This window comes from Chionomys nivalis, chromosome 19, assembly GCF_950005125.1.
Source record: "Chionomys nivalis chromosome 19, mChiNiv1.1, whole genome shotgun sequence".
NCBI classification, from domain to species: Eukaryota; Metazoa; Chordata; class Mammalia; order Rodentia; family Cricetidae; genus Chionomys; species Chionomys nivalis.
This window is the reverse complement of record NC_080104.1, coordinates 46,783,966-46,806,329: the sequence shown is the minus strand read 5'-3', so window position 1 is coordinate 46,806,329 and position 22,364 is coordinate 46,783,966. Positions and strand designations below refer to the sequence as shown.

Here is a 22,364-nt window from a genome sequence, read left to right as displayed (position 1 = left end):
TAAGAGAGAGAAATAACAGTAAAAGACAAATGTAAATTTATGTAAGATTCAAATTAGAAAACAATGTTTACAGAAAGGAAACTGCTCTCATTTTCACAAACTTAAAAGAACTACTCCAATAATTCCCTTAGTGTTACAATTTCAGCACAATTCTGATCAGTAACGCAAACCCTTGTTCTTCCCATCAAGACATCAGCTCTATACTTCATATACTGATAAATTATGTTATAATCAAAATATATTGAATGCATTCACTTTCTTATATACCTAGTATGTTAAGTTTAAGAATACCTGAATATGAATGAAGTTTCATGAACAAGTAACTCTCCCCAAAGTAGTGTACAGTTTCTTACCTGGTATGGCTGAAAGGCACTATCTTCTGTTAAAAAATCCAGTTGCTTATCTATAAGAAATTCTACTGCAGTAATCGAACTAGGTATACTATTTTCAACCAATGGTTTGAAGGTCTGTCAAAAAGAAGAAAAAAAAAACAACTAATGGTTATTTTCGGGTTGTATACTCAAAGGGTACATGAGTACATGTTTAAATATCATTGTCACATATAATGCTTTTTATTCAAACCACAGACTATTTTGTATTCAATAAAAAGGAATTAAGTACAACCAGTGTAAATAAGCTAAAAATTACACTGAAGTAAGCCATTATGTATTTCTGAAAAGGGTCTACCAAACATACATGTATATGTTCCTGCTTAACACTAAAAAAATGAAACTGCTTCTGAAGAAGTCAAACACATTTACCCTCTTTTTTTCTAAACCATCAAGAGAGAAGTTATCTAATTTTAATACTGATCAGGAAACATCTGAGCTAACCCCACCCCCGCCTTGCTCCAAGAACAAGCGCAGATCTAGTTACTTCAGGAGAAAACAGAGGGCAGCAGGAAGAGGTCAGCAAGAAAGGCCACACAGTCTACACAGCAGCAGTCTCCTGTCTCAGGTCTGTTAAAAGAGAGTTGAGACCACACTGCAGTAAGGGAGATGGGAAAGTTAGAGGAAGGAAGGAAGAACAACATGTTTGTTTTCTTAAATGACTATCACCACATTCTCATTCTTAGTAGTCAGCTTCAATAAAAATGAAATGCACTCATGTATCTATACTACTGTTTATTTCAAAAACTTTCAAATGAAAACAGAATTCTACCATCTTTAAAAAAACACTGTGGCTTTCCCATGAAAGAATAAAAATCTGAAAAATGCAATTAACCAACTGGGCTTCTAAACACAGAGAGGGAGGGGGAGAGGGGGAGGGGGAGGAAAATTTTCACATTACAAGGCAATATGAGTTACCATTTGGACACAAAACAAAGCTTTTTCTCCCAGAGACAAATAAATGTTTCCCCATCCCTAAAACTGCTGGTGTTTGTGTTTATCCACTTGTAGTCATTAAGTCTTAAAGAAACACAAAACACTGAGGGGAAAAAGTCAAGACTTTTAGTTTGAAGTGAGTTCACTTCAAACTAAATTAAAATTAAAGAATTAATTTCTACATTTAAGAAATCCCTAACAGGACTTTATATTCACTGCAATCTACAACCTTTTAGCTAAGGACACAAGAACAAATATTTCAAGCACACCTCATTTCTACTCTATTTTCTATTACAATGAACTTGAGCAAGTAACATTTTCTTTAATTGAAATACAGAAAAGTTTCAGAACAAGAGGTAACAGAATATGCTAATTTATTAGCATGTACAAGAATCCTGTATCTCTAGAACCAAAAACTATAAAAATAAACAAAATCCCTCTCTTGCATACTGGGCTAATTTTTAACATTTGTGATAATTAAATCTAATTACAATAATGTTCTACTATGTTCCAGCCTAGCCTTTCAAGTATTAGATATTTATCAAAATATTTTGTGTGGGAAAATACATTTTCACAATAAAAATTTTCCACATTACTTGGTTATCTATCACTGTTCACTGATATCAATGTTTTTCAATTTCTTGGGCCTAGATTCCTAAAATTACTATTTCATAAAATCCTATCATTACTTATTAATAGAATTTACTCACTTTTTTAAAAGTATGTGCTATCTGGTTATATAAAATATGTAAACATGAAGAGCTATTAATTTACCTTATTTCTACAAAGAAAAGTTTTCATGTTATAGTTCTATTAGTTTAGTTTTGGTAAATAAACAAACACTGGCTCATTCTCAAAAGGACTTTCAATCTTTGGACATTATCTGTTTCTTTTCCAAACACTTCAGGCCAAGCCATAAAGGTTAACAAAAAAAGATACACAAAAGATTACTAAGTGGCTAAAAACACAATTCAATTTAGTAGGCTCTGACACAAGTAAACTTAGTCCTAAGTGCCTCTTTCTTAGGCAAATAATACAGGTGTTTTGCATTTCCTGAGATCCAGTCATTTTATAATATCAAAAACATTCCTGAGAAGATCTTCAAGAGCTCTCATTTTAAAGGCAGACCAGAGGTATTGACATAAAACACAGCAAGTTAACATAATTCAAATTACTTTCAGTTAACTTATAAAAGGGTTCAATTTCTAGATAAAATAATTTCTCAAAATGTGAAGGTATTTAATTGAAAACCTTTGATAAAATGTGGGTGGCAAATAATGTATGACAAATAAATAGGCTCATTTACAAATGATACCATGTCTAATTACATTTAAAATACAAACATACCCTCAACAAGTAGAAACACTTTATAGTGCTTGCTAAAGAAACATTAAATAATATTAAATTACCAACTGTGCCAGTTTAAAGCTAATACTTTATTAAAAGTATAAATACAAACATGAAAAACACAGTTAAAATATATACTATGATTTTTTAAGATGTCAAATAAGTTGATGTATCTAATACATCAAAAATTAAACATGTTCACATTAAAATGGAAACAAATGGATTCTGTAGCTTTAATAATGAATCCATAGCAAAAGTTTCTCTGCTGTAGATGCACTGGAATGTACAGAAACTAGAACTCATGCATAACTAATTCAGCACTCTAAAGACATTCTATGAGGAACTTCCTCAGCCTAAGGGGGAGCAACCCCAGTAGAATATGGCCTTAATCACAAAGGACTTGGATCTTTGAAAGCCCAAATAAAAGACACTAACTTAAAACTTAACATTTAATTGAAACAAAACATTTTTCCATTTTATTAGTGGATTAAGAACTCCCTTAATGTCATCTGTTAGTGTTAATCAAACTTTAAAAATAGTCTAAAGCCAAAATAAACCCTGCTGAGAACCTATATTTCTAGAAAGGCCTACCACGCTATAGGAAGAATGCTCGAACAACTGTGTCCTGTTTGGGGCTCCATGCTGCACCGCATTCCATTCACATGAGGAAGAGGCGAACAGATGAGCCCTCCCCGAAAAAATATTTTTAAATAAATCATCTACAGTTCTCAAATACAGCTCAGCTGCTCAGACAAACACATTAAACTCACCATCTACTACTTAACAGGAAATTCGTGGGGTTTATGTCTGCAGCAAGAGTTTCTAACAATCTCCGGCTAACATTAAACAATTCCTTTTTCAAGTTAAAAAAAAAAAATCAAGCTCATTAACTACAAAAATACAAGTTTAAATCTCAACAAAGAAAAATACTGAAACTGAAAATGATCTAGGCCACATTTTAAGTCAAGGTTTAGCCTACAAAATTTAAAAAAAAGGACTGGAACTGCTTGAAAGAACAAAGTCCAAATTCCCACCCAAACAGGTCTACTGAAAACATGATACTGTTAGAAAACAAGCTGGGGGTGGGGAAGGGAATATATATCACCACCACACACACAAAAAAGACAACACAAAAACCCCACAAAACAAACACTCCTACTTCCCTTAAAACACTGCCGTCTAAACACGTCTGCCCAAATACTCAAAACATTTAAACTCTAGTTTTTAAATTAATTTTTTTTAGTGTTACTAAATTGTCAGCGACACAGTAAACCTCTTCCTAAATAGTTTTAGAAATCTTAAAACTAAGAACGCTGAGCCTAGAACTATAAAAGGCAATGACCTCAATTCCTAAGGCTAAGAAGCAAAACCAAATGTAATAAAGACAAAAGAAAAAGGAAGCAGAAAAATACAAACCGTACTTAGTTCCTGAGAATTTTAAAGTATCTTTAAATCTCAGCAATCCAAGCCAAGGCTTTAAAGGTCAGTAAATATAGCTGACATTTCATTCTGTTCTTGAGTTGTATTTTTTTAATCAAGCATAAATACTTCTTTAGTCTTCAAAAACAATCACAGGCAAATGGCTTTCAAACTAAGCATTTCGGAGCTCACTTGCAGCGCCGTCATTGTATAGGAAGAAAAGCCAAGACCACAAACCCAAGCAGAGGCTGTAACCTACAAGCCTCTGAGCAGCAAATGACGATTTTTCTGTCTGCCCGGCTCAGCCCTGGCAGTGATGAGGATTACAACTTGCTCTTTGTCATCAGCACTGTGGTGTTAACGATTCGAAGAAATCCTGCAACTGAAGCACTACTGCATCCTCCGATCTGGGTCAGGATAATTTCTCCCGAGGTCGCTTACATAACCAGTAAGATACTCCAAATAAAGAGAACAGCCATCCATTAGCTAGAGGAAGCTTTCCCACTGTACCGTCTGCATGGAAACACACTGCAGTCGCTTCCAACAGCACAGACACCCAAATGAGAACGAGTACTTGGCTTAGGGCGCACTGAGAGAAGGGAAGAGGCGGTGCTCTGTAAACTGTAACTAATCCCCCGTCACAGGTGCTGATGGAGTCACTTCCAGCACGAGTCACATTACTGGTGATTACTCATTTGGCTGCGGCCATAGAGACTGGCTCATAATTTTAACAACAGACAAAGACAGACTAGTGGCGAGACGAAGAGCTCAAGTTTACTGTCTCCTTCATAAAGCAAATACAAAGTTTTTGTTTTCCAGAATTAACAAGGCGAGAAAGCAAATGAATCTAAAAAATGTGTAATATCAAGTTGGCAAAAACAAAGAGTATTTATCATTAAGCTATTTTTAAAACCTGTGGCTTGGGCTTTTAAAAATTATTTTGCTATGTAACATTATAGAGACTGAGCAGATTATACTTATGAATACATATATATGCATACATACACACATGCAAAAACGATTTTAAAAAAGAGGCTGTGAATTTGAAATATAGCAATAAGGTTTGGAAAATGGATGGAATATGAGAGGGTTTGGAGAACGAAAAGGGAAAAGAGAAACATAAGTATAATCTCAAAAGTAAAAAGCTATTTTGTCTTAAGGTGTTTTAAAAAAAAAACTCAAGAGAAAAGTCAATTTTAAAAATTGTGAAGCTAAATGTCATGGTTCATTCCTTTCCTTGAAAAGTAGGAATATAGCCGGGCGGTGGTGGCGCACGCCTATAATCCCAACACTCGGGAGGCAGAGGCAGGCGGATCTCTGTGAGTTCGAGACCAGCCTGGTCTACAAGAGCTAGTTCCAGGACAGGCTCCAAAACCACAGAGAAACCCTGTCTCGAAAAAGCAAAAGAAAGAAAGAAAAAAAAAAAGAAAAGTAGAAATATAATGAGTTCTAGATCATCTTCAGCTACCTACTGGTTTAGGAAAAAAGCCTGGCCTAAGACCCTGTCTCTCCAAAAACAAAAGCGGGGGAAGTGAGAAGCACTTCATTTGACACAAGCCTGTAAGCCTATAATATCAACACGCATGGAGATGAGGGGACTGCTGTGAGTTCAAGGCCAGCAAGGCTAGCAGAATGCTATCACAAGAAAACAAAAATTTTAAAAATTAAATAGGTGTAATAAAGTAAAATAAAATGATATAAACAACCATCTCAGAAGCACCCTATTCAAAAGGAAAGCTAGTTCATAACTCTAGGGTTATGTTATACAATAAATATTAAGTGAAGTAAGTGTGTGGCTATGTAGCATCTAAAATGTAGTTCTCTGAAGTGGGATTATGCTGTCTGCACAAAACAAAAGAAATGCACGCTAAGATATATCATAAATTCACACTGATTATAATGACATTTTGGTTATGTTGGTTAATATTATAATTCCCTGTGTATTGCTTTTCAATTTTTAATGAAAGTACTAAAGGGCTTCAAATTACATGTGTTGCTCATTTATTTCTTCTAGACCAAGACAGTGTTTTCTTATCTTATAAATAGAGGCTTATGTGATTCTAAAATATTAACTTCAGCCACTCAACAACCTAAGGGCCAGAGATGCAAAGCATGATTTCTGGCTTCATGCTAAACATTAAGTCATATCTACTCATCTGCCAGAACAATCAAATTTTAAATCTTTACAACATAAAATAAAACACTAGCTCCTGACACAGAGACCTCAGTGTTAATATTTACCTGAATGCTTTCAGTTCCATTTAAGAATCACATGAAGAAACATACTTATCCTAAACACATGCAATAAAAATGTGAAAATAAAGCTTTACTGGGTGTGGTGGTTCATGACTGGGAGACTGGTACAGGAGGATTGGCATAAACTTAGGACCAGCCTGGGCTAGACTGAAACCTTACCCTAAAACCAAGAATGGGCATGGAGTAAAGATGAAGTGATAGGCAATGATTATCCTAAGTATAAGAGTAAATATACTCTATTTTTTTTATTTGGTTTTATTTTATAGAGCATAGGTGGTACTAAAATAAAATAATTTATAGGCAATGGATGGTACTAAAATGTTGCTTTAGCATAAAATATTTTAAATAATGCTATCAAGAAAAATCACAATATGTAATCATAATAACTCATTCCTACAACATAGAAAATACACAGGAAGGGGAAAACCAGTTATATATGTTACAAAGGACAACCAATGAACTCATACATCAATCTCTTTCTGAGTCCCAAATAACTCTGAGCCACCAAATGTATCATATACCTAAGGATTTAAGTATCAAATTTTAAGTACCTTTTTATACTACATTTCTAAAATGTACAATACATATTAGTCTAAGTTTAGTATTTTTCAAGATTAATCTTGTAATAATACACCATATACTTAGCATTGATTATAAACGCAACAGACTTTTCAAATGCTGCTCAAGTACTATCAGACTCCAACAGAAGCAACAGCACAAAGAACCACAGGATCAACCCAACTGTCACAGTCATTCATCCGTGCACCTTAAGATAAAATCAGAATAACTAAGATCATTAGTGAGGAACCAAACAGTCATCTTAAACATACTTCAAACTATATCAATGCTGAAATAAAGTAAAAAGGTGTCGTAGAACACTTACCTAGACAATTCTTGATGTAAAACAAAGATTTATAGAGATACATACAAGCAGCTGGTGACATGCAACAGGATACTTTTAAATGTTGAACTGGTTTTTGACATGTTGGTAAATACATTAATACGTTTGCTATTGTAATCCTAACAAGTTTCGAACACATAAAAACAGTGAAGTAGCCAGGCGGTGGTGGTGCACACCTTTTGTCCTAGTACCCACCCAGGAGGCCACGGTAGGCAGGTCTGGGAGTTTGAAGCCAGCCTGGTCCACTGGGAGAGTTCCAGGACAGCTAGGGCCTACAAAGAGAAACCTTGTTTCACACACACACAAAGTGTAGTGAGGATACAGAAAGTTGCTAAGTCTTACCAAGTCCTTAATTCTCTTATTCGTAAAGCTTATCAGGAATGGGAAACTCAGATTAGACAGAGAAAGGGAGCAGTTCATCAACCCCCACCCTGCCCTGCTCTCTGGTGAAGGCTAAGAGGCCTTTGCTAGCTGCTCAATCCTGCTAGAGGAAGAGGAAACTACTCCAGTTACTGACCAGAAATACACATCTCTTACTTCCTTCCCTTTTAGCTGGTTTCCAGGTTACAAGCTGAATAAATCAACAGAGGTGAGAAAGTAAACAGAAGCTAAAAGGAAGGCAACACTGTCTGGCTTTCCAAAGAAAATTTGTTCTTTCTAATAATGTAAGAAAGGTGTAAATGCAATTAGGGGTTAAATGGGCATTTTAGTTACATTTTAGTTTGGCTAATAAATGTAAATCCTACACCTTTATACATATGGAAGAGTGAAATCCTTGGGATTTTTCCAACAATAAAGACCAGAAAAACCCCAAGAACAACAAACAAAAACTTCGGTCAGGGCAAGAATCAAAGGGAGAATACTAGGGAATAAACCTTTTCTGTGTGCAATGGCCTAGTTTTTACAGACTATTTTAAAAGATAATACTGGCAGGAGGCAGAAGCAAGTAGTCACTGTGAGCTCGAGGCTAGCCTAGTCTAGGCAGTGAGTTCCAGGACAGGGAACTGTATAGTGAGACCCTGTCTCTAAAACAAACAAACGAAAATTAAAAAAAAAAAAAAAAAAAAAAAAAAAAAAAAATCAATCAAACAAAAACATACTAACAGGAAAAAAAAATAGACAAACACTCATAGTTACAAGGACCTCAATTAGACACGGCCTAATATGTCTAACTAGATTCTGGCAAATATTTATAGCATAGTGCACTTTTTTCTGTATTATCTATGAAAAAAAATTTTTTTTTTCGAGACAGGGTTTCTCTGTGGCTTTGGAGCCTGTCCTGGAACTAGCTCTGTAGACCAGGCTGGTCTCGAACTCCCAGAGATCCGCCTGCCTCTACCTCCCGAGTGCTGGGATTAAAGGCGTGCGCCACCACCGCCAGGCCCTATCTATGAAAATATTTAAGTACAAAATTCCTCCATCATGATAATACCCAAAGGACTAATATTTCATTACTCAATGTATACAGATCCTGCATACATTGCAAAGGCTGCAGATTATAGCTTTATGCCTTTACACTGAGTTCTACATTTATTTCTGATGTGGCAGTTCCCCTGTAAGTCTAGCTCTGATGATGGAGATGAGATACTTAGAGAAGTCTAACTAGCCATACTGGCGAGCTCCGGGTTTGATTGAAACCCTCATTCAAAGAGTAAGGCAGAAAAGCAATCAAGGAAGACTCCTACACCAACCCCAGACCTCTACACAGTCATGCATTTTCAAATCTACACAGATTTAAAAATCAAAACAGAAGCTCACTTCACTCACCCCCGTAAGTAGAAGCACACTCAGTCAAGAAATCTATGTGGGGTCTTGTTGGCTTGCTCTGATGATAAAAAGATGAATTAAAGACAAGCCATTTTCCTGGTACAATTTATGGTATTTTAGGGAAGACACAACCTTGGTGATTATAACATAAAATTTTAACTGTTAAAAATTAACTTGGAGAACGAGTATCCCTCTCTCATTCTCATTATATTCTTGATAACAGCATTTTGCAGATGTTGTGTCAATTGCTTAAATTAATAATGTTTTTAAATTCTACAATTACAGCTGAATTTGAAATTTTAAAAAACTTTTCCATCTAAATTTCTGTTTCTCTTTAAGATGCTGGAAAAACAAACCTAGACCCTCATACTTTCTCACTGAACTCTATCCCCAGTCCTTTCTACGCTTTCTTATACTGATGAGACACACTCTAAAACTCTAGAATTGTTTACGAGTTTCTCACCTGAGACTGCTCTTTCAGAATTAACCCAGATTAGTCCACTTGCCTCCTAATGTGAATCTTTATGAATTTCCTTTCACTATATCTCTGTAGGCTATGGCAGTAAGAATTCCAGTACTCTGGAGGTGGAGTGGTTTTTACACTGTAAGACAGTATAAAATTATATTGTTTTCATGATTGCTGGCATAGGCTGGCAGAGAGCAAAGTATTCTGCCATCTGTTGTATTAAACTTTAACCTTTGAACTTTAAATGGAGGAATATGGTATTAAGATACTGGAAGCCTGACTTTAACATATTTTTTTATCAACACATCTTGCAAAGGATAAGTCAATGAACTATGGGTTTCATGACAGTTCTACAGGTATTGACTACCAGCAGTGTTAATAAGGGATGTGCACCCTTCATCAATCTCATAACCATCTTCAAGCTAACAAATGATAAGAGCTGGGCATGGGATCAGATGCTTGTGAATATCCCAGCACCTGAAAGGATGGGACAGGAGGGAGTATGAACTCTGAGTTCATATATATTAGATTCCAGGCCAGACTGGGTATAGTGGTAACCTTTCTCAAAAAAACTAAACCAGAATAACTGGAACAAGAATTAATACCTAAACTTAAGAAAGAAAACCTTGAGGACAAGATGGCATACACCTTTAACTCCAGCACACAGGAGGCAAAGGAAAGCGGATCTCTAAGAGTTACAGGACGGTCTAACATACATATCAAGTTTCAGGCCAGCCAACACTATATAGTGAGACCCTGTCTCAAAAATATAAAAAAAAAATAAAAATAAAAATAAAAAGTTAGGGAGGGAGGAAGGGAAGGAGGAACGGAGGAAGAACATCTTATGTCCTATGTATTTCACAAGCCTAAGTATAAGGCAACAGAATCTTAGACTTCCAGACAAAGAACCCAATACATGTGAGTGAAGGAGACAGAAGGAAAAAAAAATCAAATTCTAAAATCATTAATAATCATACAAAGGTGGGTGTGGTGGATCACACCTTTGATTCCAGTAATAGGAGGCGAGGAAGGTGGATCTCTTGAGTGTGAGGCTAGTCAAATCTGCAGTCAGTTCTAGACCAGCCAGGGCTACACTGAAAGACCTCATCTCAAAAGCCAAAAGATATCACAGTTTTCATGCAGATGGGGACTTGTTTATAAAATATTTTAAGATTCTACTATTTTCTTCTTCAAATTCCTTAATGTTTTAAGAGTTCAGTTAACATCAAACCAAACGTTGCAAAAGTACTGCTACTACAAATGAGCAGGAAAGGTTGCTGCATGTTCATATATTGCAATGGTAGCAGAACACAAAGTAGCACAATCCTATTTCAAAATGTATTAATAAATAGAGGCTAAATAAAGGCTATTTCAAGTAACAGACACAAAACCACATGGAAAGTTTGCAGGATGAGATCTCCATGATCCACACATCTTTCATCTCTTAGCAATGAAAAACTATTATAATTTGTAGGAATAACAAATCTATACAAATCAATACAATCATACGTGTAAAGCATATGTTAAAATGGTAATAATTAGAGGGCTGGAGAGAAGGCTCAGCAGTTAACAGCACTGATTGCTCTTCCAGAGAACCCAGGTTCAATTCCAGTACCCCCACGGCAGCTCACAACTGTCTGTAACTCCAGTTCCAGGGAATCCAACACTCTCACACAGACATACAAGCAGGAACAACACCAGTGTACATAAAATACAAATAAATAAATTATCTTTAAAAATGGAAATAATTATGAAATCAGAATAAAGTGAAGTTAATCTCAAATAAATGGCCATGATTCTTATCAAGTATACATCCTCAGAAGAGGACATCTGTCATTATGCTTACATATGATTAATTTCATTGTCCTTCTCAGTCTAAAACTATCACTAAAGTGCATTTTCCAAATTTCCCAATCATTTCACTGTGGTTTGTATTAAGACATCTATTTATTTACCAGTTTAATTCCTTTCCACATGGCAAATACTTGTTTCCTATGCAGTAAAAGCCAATAAGGCTTTACAGTTATTTCCTATTACCCATCTTGGGATAGTCAAAAACTGATATTTGCAACAGTATGCAAAGCTGAACTTCTCAATGAAAAGAGAATTCACAATTTCTATTTCATGATATGACGCAGCAGTTATTTCTAATTTTAAAAGAGTAAGTTTAAGATGATATTGATTGCCTATTTTTAGTATTTAGATTGAAAACAGTAAAAAAAATAACAAGCTATCCAAATTTAAAGATGTACCTTTAAGAATTTACCACTTATGCCAATATTTCTACAACATGAAATTCCAAGTCCTGACACACAAAAGTGACAGAAAAGAGAAGTACTTCATATAGCTAACTAGACACTTGGGCACTTGATTCTTTCAATTATAAGACAGTAATGATTCAAGTAAAATGTCCTTTACTTTCCTTCTAACATGTTGTACATTAGGAAATGTGCTACAAAAAGCACAGAAAAAACAAACAAGCTGAATCTCAACTCTCATTTAAAAAAAAAAAAAAAAAGATTCATTTCCTTTACACAAAGGCCACAAAGCAATAAGGACTTATTAACTTGACCCCGTCCTCACTCCCTTTCCTTTTTCTTGAGACAAAGTCTCACCCTAACTCAATTGACTTGAGCTTAGTAGGCAGACAGGCAAGCATCACACTCCTGGCAATTATCATGCTTCAGCCTTGCATGTCCTGGGATTACAAGGCACCAACCACCATGCCTGGCTTCCTAAGCACTTTCAGCAACTACATTCCCTTGTAAAGGATTAGATAAGTAGGTTCTCAGAGCTAAGTGGAAAAGGAGAAAGTTGAGATTAACAATGCACAGTTTATTTCTCTGTGAATGAGAAAATTTTCACAATCATATATTTCATGGATTATAATAAAGACTTGTTCCATAGCCCTAGTTTTCTTCAAAGTTTCAGATGGCCTGTAAGATAGACTAGGCTAAGATTCCTGTTGATTTAATAAAGCAATTCCTTCCCCTCTCCCTCCCATCCCCCCCACCCCCCGAGACACACACACACACACATACACACACGTTGAGGGACTACTTGCTATATTGCTTATATGGGTCTCAAAAGCATGAGTGTTAGCTGAGGTTGGGGTCCAACCGATGGCCTCAAGCTTACAAAGCAGAAAAGCACTTTCTACAGTATGTGTGTAGAAGTAATTCTTCATGAAGCTTAAGTGTGTTAGCAGGGTCAACTCTGAAAACTGCCTGTGGCCTTTTGTTCTGCTATTTCCTTTGCCAAAAATAAGTTTTCCTTACCTTCATGCAGTGACAATTAGAGTTGATTGTGTTTCTATTTATTACTGTTATTAACTGATAAGCATACTGAAAGGTTACTCTGCCGCCAGAACTTAAGGCCGAAACAATACCCTTAGCCAAGGCCTAGACCAGCTGTTTTTCAAAACAGTCTCCTGTGTCTAGTAGCATCAACTATACTGAAGAACTATTAATAGTTAAAAATGCAAATTCCTGGGCATGCGATAGACTTACAGACACAGAACCTAAAAGGGAGACACAGACACCTAAGCTTTAACAAGTCCTTAGGCAATTCTAATGTTAGCATAACTGACAACACTGACCCTTTGAGAATTTGATAAACTCTATTGATGGCTTTCTCAGAAATACACAACAGTTAATATTTTGAGACACAACTTTAGTCAGTTCCACGACTATATGGAAAACCTTCAACTAATGTATATTTCTAAGTCTTTCCCCAACTTAGGGTAAGTATGAGGAGCCCAGGAATCCTTATTTTTAAAAAAAATTCCATGGCTGAATCTAAGCTGGGGAAACTTACTCTATCACAAATGCTCTGACCACCCCCACTCCTTTACTAGACATGGTATCAACCTCACTAATTTTCTTTTCTTTTTCTTTTTTCTTTTTTTGGTTTTTTCGAGACAGGGTTTCTCTATAGCTTTGGAGCCTGTCCTAGAACTCCCTCTGTAGACCTGGCTGGCCTCGAACTCACAAAGATCCGCCTGCCTCTGCCTCCGGAGTGCTGGGATTAAAGGCGTGCGCCACCACTGCCCGGCTAATTCCTTTCTTAATAACCACAAAAATCTTCAAATACATTACAAATACACATACATGAGAAAGCAAGCCATTGTCTGTGCAGAGCTGGGACTCATGAAGAAGTCCTCTAACAAGTGTGAAAACCCTAAGGCAAAAGGAGAAACTCTGATCCCAGGTAGAAAGATATCCTCTCAGAAAGAGCTCTCTCCTTCCTAAAATACTGAGCAGCAGAAATAGCAGGTTGGAGAAGTGGCAATGCTTCTTCCCAAAATTACATAGGAACAGAAAACCTAAGACCAATTTGTAAACACTATGAACACAAAGGTAGTTTTCCCTGGAAGCTTTAAACAGATGAGGACTAAATTATCTCTGATCCCTATCTGAAGTGGAACAAAGAGGAAGTTTTTCAAGAAAAGATTTGAAGAGCCAGAAGCATAGTTAATCATTCAAGAAAAGATTTCAAGGCTGATTTAAACTGCTTGTGAAGCTACAAAAAAAAATTTCTCAGGTCACATGAACTATGAACCCGGAACGAGCTGGCTCAAGACTGTGGCCAAAGGAGAAGAAGCCCTAAAACTACAATATTTAATCTTGTATTATCAACTGCAGCACATTTTTTTCCATTTAATTTTTTTCATTTTATTGAAACGTAATTGATACCAAAATAAATTCAAGGTGTATAATGTTATGACTTCACATATTGCAAAGTGACGGCCACAATCAGGTTCGTTAAGCATCTACCACTTTTAACTAGCTACTTTTTGTGTATGAGGAGAAAAATTTAAATCTACTTCTCTTAGGAAGTTACAAATATACGTGATAGATGATAGTATTGTTAACTATGGTCATCAGGCTATAAACAAGTTGCTTACAACTTACTCAAAGTAACTGAAAATCTAAACTTGACTAAGATCTGTCAGAATGGGATTCACCATTCTATACTGGTTCTTTTGTTGTTGTTGAATTGTACATATGTGTAGGGGAAGAGGAGAGTGTATAGCACATGTGCGCATAAGGGGGCATCAGATGGAGGTTGTCAGCTGCCCAATGTGGGTGAGTGCTGAAATTGAACACAGGTTCTTTAGCAAGGACAGTAAGAGTTCATAATTGCAGAGCCATCTCTCCAAGCCTTTTTGCTATGTTTATATAGAGTTCAACATTTTGAAATTCCACATATGTGAAATAGTATTTATCTTTCTTTGTAAGGTTTTATTTCACTTAGCATAATTTTTTGCAGTGCTAGGATACATGGGCTTCTAGTCCACTAACCATTAAGCAACATCTCTAGTCCTTTTGGGGGGGGGGGATTGAGGTGGGGATGAGCATGACAAATCCTTATACATCCCATGTTACCCCCAGAATTGCTATGTACCCAAAGGTTTGTACTGTTGTTTCCATTATTTAGGGAATACTTTATTAGTTTCTGTATCAACCCCAGAGATAAGATCTTACATTTAACAGCATATTACTGTACAAATGAAAAACATATATAAAGTTAATGTTTTTAGACACCAACTTCATTTTTTGGACAAGGCCAACTCAGCATGATAAAATAAGATACATTCCAAAGTTGACAGCAGAGCAAGTTCCCAAATATATATAATGTATTATTTGTGTGTATCTGTATATTTATTTGTATGAAAAGAGCAATAGCAGCAACAGTTTTCCAGGTTCTTCAGTCATATGAACAAAATTTTAGACAGCCATCACTGAAAGACGAAAGCATCCTGATTTTGATATATTAGACATATTTTGATTTAATTATATGTACTTTATAATATTAATTTACTGATCATTATGATTTTAATAATACTCAGCATCAACAAAGCCAGTTTTCAAATACTAGATTAACACTAGTTAGTAAACATTGTACTACTCACTGTTATATGCCTGAAAAATAAAATTTATTGCTATTTGGTTTTGCATAGAATCTATCTAAATCACAATTTATGTATGGTGCTGAAGAACTCCAAAGCCACTTATTCTTTTTTTGAGACAGGGTCTCACAGTATAGCTCTAGATGCACTGAGATCTAGTCTGAACACACAGAGATCTATCTGCCTACCTTAAATTTTGGGATTAAAAGCATGTATCACCATGCCCAGAAGATTGTTCTTTTTTTTTTTTTTTTTTTGGTTTTTTGAGACAGGGTTTCTCTGTGGTTTTGGAGCCTGTCCTGGAACTAGCTCTTGTAGACCAGGCTGGTCTCGAACTCACAGAGATCCGCCTGTCTCTGCCTCCCGAGTGCTGGGATTAAAGGCGTGCGCCACCACCGCCCGGCAGATTGTTCTTTTCTTGTCTGTTTTGTTTTTATTTTTTTTTCTCTGTGAAACAGTCCTGCTTGTCCTGGAACTCGCTCTGTAGACCAAGCTGGCCTCAAACTCAGAGCTCTGCTTGCCTCTGATTCCTGAGTGCTGGGATTAAAGGTGTGCGTCACCAATGCTTGATTGCTTGGTGTTTCTTAAATTCAATCAGAAATATGAACAAGTTAGTCAAAATTATCTAATACAAACTATTTTATGCTAAAGTTTCAGTTATCTCAACTAATTTCATTAGTGGTTGCCAGTCTCCGGGGAGTACTGGGCTCTTCACCCACTGGAATTCAAGACTGACATAGAGTTGCTACTTGTTTCTATTGCCTAGTATCCCAAGAGTACTCTTCCACATATATCCCTAGCCTCTAAGAAAAGACCAACACTCAAAATTCAAAGTATATTTTTTCCACAGAATGCATATTGCTTTCACATTATTATAAAGTTTAGAAAAAGTAGACTGAGTCATTTTAAGATAAGCACTATCTGAAACTGCTCTTGTATAATTAAATTTAATATTAGAACCCTCAAACATCCTGTTTGGGTTCCAAAAGATTACTACTCAAGTATGGGGCAATACCCCACCCCCACAGGCTCACATTAGAACAAGAGGTGGTCAAACCTGTTAGGCAGCTTTAGATGCAAAAAAGGATTAGGAAGCAATTCATCCAACATACATTAACTGAGACATCCACAGCTTGTAAAGCATTGGCACAAAGATTATATATGATGCAAAAATGAAACTAACCAAAAATTGTGTAAAAGATCAAATTTATTTGGTATAAACTGCCACAACTCCACCCCATAATAGGCACTGAACTCACAGATGCTGGGCAACACCTTTACTACTAACTGTAATCTCAGGCTGGTGTGAATGTTAAAGATAATATATTTCAATTATGTAAAATAACATGACAGAATATTGAAAACATTTTAAATGAAAATAAAACTTCATTAATTAATCCCAGGATATTAGGATATAAACAATCATTTACACAATAAAGATCCATCTATATATAAAACAGTTAAAAGAACTAGGAATGTTTCAACTAAGGCTTTCATTATATCTTTATATACTGGAAATTTTTTTATCCATTTTATTCTACATCACAGATTTAAAAGCAAAAACGTGGCTGGAGAGATGTTTCAACCCATGCTACTCTTATAGAAGGTCCCAACTGTAGGACATTTTCTCAATTAATGACCAATAGAGGAGGGCCCGAGCCATGATGAGTGGGGCTATGCTTGGGCTGGTGGTCCTGAGTTCTGTAAGAAAGCAGGCTGAACAAGTCATATAAAACAAGCCAGTAAGCAGCACTCCTCCAAGGCCTCTGCATCACCTCCTGCCTCCAGGAACCTGCTCTGCTTAAGTTCCTGTCCTGAATTCATTCAGTGAAGAACAGCAACATGGGAGTGTAAGACCATTCCTCCTAAACTTGCTTTTTGGTCATGATGTGTCCCTCAGCAACAGAAGCCCTAACTAAGACAAACCCCCAACCATAAAATTATTTCATTGCTATTTCTTTTTGTAAGATTTATTATTTATTAATTATGTATACAGTGTTCTGTCTGCATGTATGCTGCAGGCCAGAAGAAGGCACCAGATCTCATTAAAGATCGTTGTGTGCCATCATGTGGCTGCTGGGAATTGAACTTAGGACCTCTGGAAAACAGTCTTAACTCTTAACCTCTGAGCCATCTCTTCAGTCCCTCATTGCTACTTCTTAAGTGTAATTTTGCCACTGTTATGAATCTAATGAAACTGATATGCATATGCTCTTAGGTAACCCCTGTAAAAGGGTCATTCGGCCACGAAAGGGTTCCCAACCCAGTTTGAGAACCACAGTGTTAGATGGTTCAGCAAATAAAGGTGTTGTATCACCAGTCCTGACCACAGTATCCAATGCCTAGAAGCCATGGAACAAGAGAGAACTACTGTTGAGTTGTCATGAGACACAAATACATGTGTGTATGCAAACACACACAACATTTTTTAAATGGGTTGTTTTAAATTCAGAAACCCACTGTAATTATCTGCAAGCATTTCTTTAACATGAGTGTTTTCTTTTCTAGAAGGCGGTTAGTAAAAGTAGCTTCTATCAGGTTTTTAAGTTCTTCAAAAAAAAAAAAAAGATTCAGTCAATAGTTCCTGGAAAATAGCCAACATATGCAAGTTACAAAGAGAAAAATTTGAGTAACTGCCACTAAAAGATTTTTGTGAATTCTGTCACCTATTAATGAGATGTGCCTCTTAAATAGTGGTGTAAAAGGAAAGGACCCAGTATAATCCAAACCCCTGGCAGGTGAAAGGAGGGGGATTAAGAGTTCAAGACTATCTCTACCACACAGGGAGTTGAGGCCAGACTGGGCAAAATGAGATTGTCTCAAGAGAGGGGACTTAAGAGGATAAAGGAATACATCCAAAAAAATAAGGGTGGGGTTGGAAAGATGGCTCAGACTAAGACCTCTGGCTGCTCTTCTGGAGAATCTGATTATGATACTCAGATTCACAATACTCAGATTGTGATACACGTGGCAACTCGCAACCACTGTAATTACAGTTCCAAGGGATCTGATGTGTAGATATAGTAGTACAATACTATTCCACCACAAGAACAAGAGTGACTGAAGATTAACCATTTGCTCTATCACAGACAGAAATAGAGGTCATTATGATTACGGTAAGTTCAACAAGTCAGGCGCAGAAAAAGAAGCATGAAAAGAAGTACTACAAAATCTCAACTGATACAAAATCTAGAAAACGCTCAGATGACTGAGTTATGGTACAGTAATGTGACTACAGATAAGGATAATGCCATGTATTCTTGTTTTGTTTTGTTTTTTTGCTCCTAAGACAGGGTTTCTCTGTGTAACCCTAGCTGTCCTGAAATTTGCTCTGCAGACCAGACCGACCTTGAACTCAGGAGATCCACCTTCCTGCCCTGCTGAATGAATCCTGGGACTAAATGTGTGCCATCATGCCCAGATATATTACTGTTTAACAGCTAAAAGGATTTTAAGTTTTCATCACATGAAATAAAGCTACACTTATTTGAACACTACAGAGTACAGAAGTTCTGAGAGATTACATGGTGCATCACAGACACATCTAACATGTAACTGGAAAAGATTAAAAAGTTGTCAGAAACCCCAATACATAACACTTTCATATATTTCTCTTATAGATGTTTTTTTTTCTTTGTTGGGATTTGAGGGCTGTTGAGACAGTCTCACTTTGGAGCCTTGCCTGGCCTGGAACTGAGATACACCTGCTTCTACCTCTGAAGCTGGGATTAAAGGTATGCACCACCATACTCAAACAAAATTTTCTTTTATTTTGAGAAAGAGTCACATATAGTCCAAGTTGGTCTGGAATTCATTATGTAGCTGAGGGTGATATGGACCCTCTCCAACACCCCTTATTTCCCTCTCTCAAGTGTTGAAATTATAGGCATGCACGACCACACTAACTCATGTGGTATTGCAGATTAAATCCTGACCTTTGTGTACTCTCAGCAAGTTTATACCAACTGAGCACCATTTCCACCTTTCTTGATTAAATCTTATTTAACTGTTCTGTTGGCTTGTTAACATTTAATGAGAAAAAAAAAACAGCACAGAACTCACGCCTAACTAAAACTCAGTAAGACAAATATTTCCCCAAAAGGTATATTATTGTTATCTTTTTGTAAAGTTAAAAATACTAGACCACTGGCCTATATTTATATCCTCCTACATGCAAAAATGAATAAATAAAAAATTTTAAAAAGGGAAAAAAAGCTGAACAGAACTGTAAATCTGAATGGTTAAGGAGCTCGGTTTATAGACTTGATAGGTAAAATCGGGATGAAAGAACTTCAACTACAGTTTTAGTTACACAGGAAAGTAATCTTACCAGGAGAAAAGAGAAATGGGACAACCAACAAAGAAAAGCTGAAAAAGAAAATTTACATTGAAGTTGGACAGGGTGACCACAACTGTAACCCCAGCACTTGGGACCAGACTCTAAAAGGAAAGTCATCACCAGCTCCACACCACCCTGGGACAGAAAATCAGACACTCACTCAAGAAAATCAAACCCAAGGACTTTTATATCTGATATTTTAAAAATAATATTCTACTATAGCTTCAGTTTCCATGAATTGACTCGGAACTGGCTATGCAGACTACAGAAAGCTGAATTTACAACCCCCTTGCTTCAGTATGCACAGTGACAGAACAACAGAGAGGCAGAGACAAATAGTTCTCTCAAGACTCCAAAGTGAGTCCCCACAAAAAAGTTTACACAGATTTCCAGCTTTTGAAAGCTATTTAAAATGTGAATACTTAGCTATTGCCTTTGCCACTGTCAGAAATTCAAACAAAATAATTCATACTGGATATCAAAAGGCACTGGTAACAGAAGTTTGGGCATAAGGCTGTCTCTGTTTTTCAGACACAGACGTTCTCATACTGCTGGCTACATTTGAGAGAATGAGAATTCAGGATCCACAGCCAGAATGGTATGTTTTTAAAAAATAAAGAAAAAGAAATCACCTGCTTTACTTCAAAATAGGAACATTCAAGAATGAAAATAGCATTTTTAATTAATCATTTGTATTAGTAAACTGATTTTTCCTAGGTGTGCAGGAAACTAAATGTCAAGTTCTTTTGACTAAGATACAAAATGAACGTATTATTGGTACCATTTGCTACAACAAGAACACTAACTATGATGTTAGCCTATATAGTAAGACCACTGAGAATTTATTTAGAATGGGTGGATAGAGTCAGAAATCACAGACAGCAATTTCTTAGTCCCTTTAATCTGTTAAACAAAACAAAACCAAAATCCACTTCAACCATTTGAGAATATATGTTACTGCCAAACTTTAAAATACATGTGTGTATTTCTTTAACTACATATCCTACAGCATATAAAGGTGTGTATCAAGAGTCCTCTAAAGGATCCACTTCATAAAAATAACGCTTCCATGGACTAGTCCTGAGACTTTTAGTACGATTTCCTCTGAGAATCATGCTTCCGACAATGTCTGAAAATAAGTTCATACTGACTATAATCAAACTTAAGTGCATTTTAATAATTATTTTGTTTTAATAATTATTTTACTTTTTAGCTTCCCCCCATATACACAGTATTTTTTTTTTTCTATTTGTTGATTGGTTTGTTTGGGACAGGGTTTCTCTGCATAGCCCTAGCTGTCCTCTGTAGACCAAGCTGGCCTCAAATTCACAGAGGCAAGGCCAGTCTGGTCTACAGAGTAAATTCCAGGATAGCCAAGGCTGCATGGAGAAACCTTGTCTTGAATCCCTGCCCCCTAAAATGCCATTTGAGTTTCAGTTGGATGTTATATGATGACTTTGGCTTGGGGTTCGGGCAGAATTTCCAGTAATTTTTGAAAAGGCCCTAAACATATTTCTTCCATTTGGTATTATATATCTATTCAAAAGTGTCATTCTCAGTCTTGACAATCATCTCATCAAAATATCAATCACAATTCTGAAAAATGCTGAGGATGCTCTTTGCCTGGCAGTATCAAATATTCAGAGAGTATTTTAATGACAATGTAAAAAAATTAACATTTATCATTAGTATTAACAATTACACTCCCCTTTAATAAAATGTTAAAATTGTAAGTAAACCAAAGAATTGTTTCAATGAAAATTTCTTTGAGCCTTATTACTATTTTATTTGTAAACCTTTAATGCATATTTAATATAGGGTAAGGTAAAAATTTCTCACCATCCAATCTATGGTAATTTCAGAAGCAGTTGTATCAAAGTTATATACAAAAAGATTAGTGAACCTGGATAACCCATATAGACAAAGGCATGAACGATGAATGAATAGATTATTACAGAATTGTGTCATCTGTGATCAGTATCTTGAGATGGTTCCCACACTGAACAATTCTTAGCTTCCAATACGTAGGGCATTCAGTTACAGAATTATATTGTACAAGGGAAAAGGACAGAGGTAAGAAATCAAACTCTGCTTCACTTTGTTTCAACATAAGCTAAGGCTATTATAGTACCAACTCTTTCCTACATATAGTGATGCAGTTTCAGATAATGAACAGACTGCATATGGGCTGTGTTTAACTAGGTAATATACAGGCTAGGATTGCAGCAAAGTAGTTGAAATGTTGCCTGGCAGGCACAAGCACTGGTTTGATCCCCAATAAGAGTAAGGACAAAAAAGAACAGAGAACACCATCAATACAAATGGTATATAAAAAGCATTAGGTGTTTCAACAGTAAGTGGTCAGGTAATAATGCACTTTACACACACATACCTCCATGAAGGCTGGGACTATGATTTGGTGGTAGAGCATTTACCTAACATATGCAAGATCATGGGTTCAGCTCCCAACTCTACACTGAAATATATGTGAGACACTAATTTTAGATATTTTTGGATCATTATAGCTTCTGCATTTTGATCTTCAAACTTTAGACTGGTTATGTGTGAGAGGAGGCTATAATCTTCTTAATACATAATGCTTATTCTGCATTTTTATCTTAAAAATTCTAAAA

General features: G+C 36.1%; 1 protein-coding gene across 4 annotated transcripts in view; it reads right to left on the bottom strand.

Moving 5' to 3' along the window:
- The window catches only part of Jmjd1c (jumonji domain containing 1C), a 163,982-nt gene that overhangs the window by 70,200 nt on the left and 71,418 nt on the right, over window positions 1-22,364 (bottom strand). For 3 of the 4 annotated variants that reach the window (XM_057751048.1, XM_057751047.1, XM_057751046.1), the window contains exon 3: window positions 354-467. Coding sequence is in view for 1 of the 4 variants with exons in the window: in XM_057751046.1 (XP_057607029.1) it covers window positions 354-467 (114 nt within the window). In the remaining 3 variants the exon portion in view is untranslated. Of the gene's footprint in view, window positions 1-353; window positions 468-4,088; window positions 4,232-22,364 lie in introns of those variants that run through there. The other variant, XM_057751049.1, reaches the window with a different exon arrangement.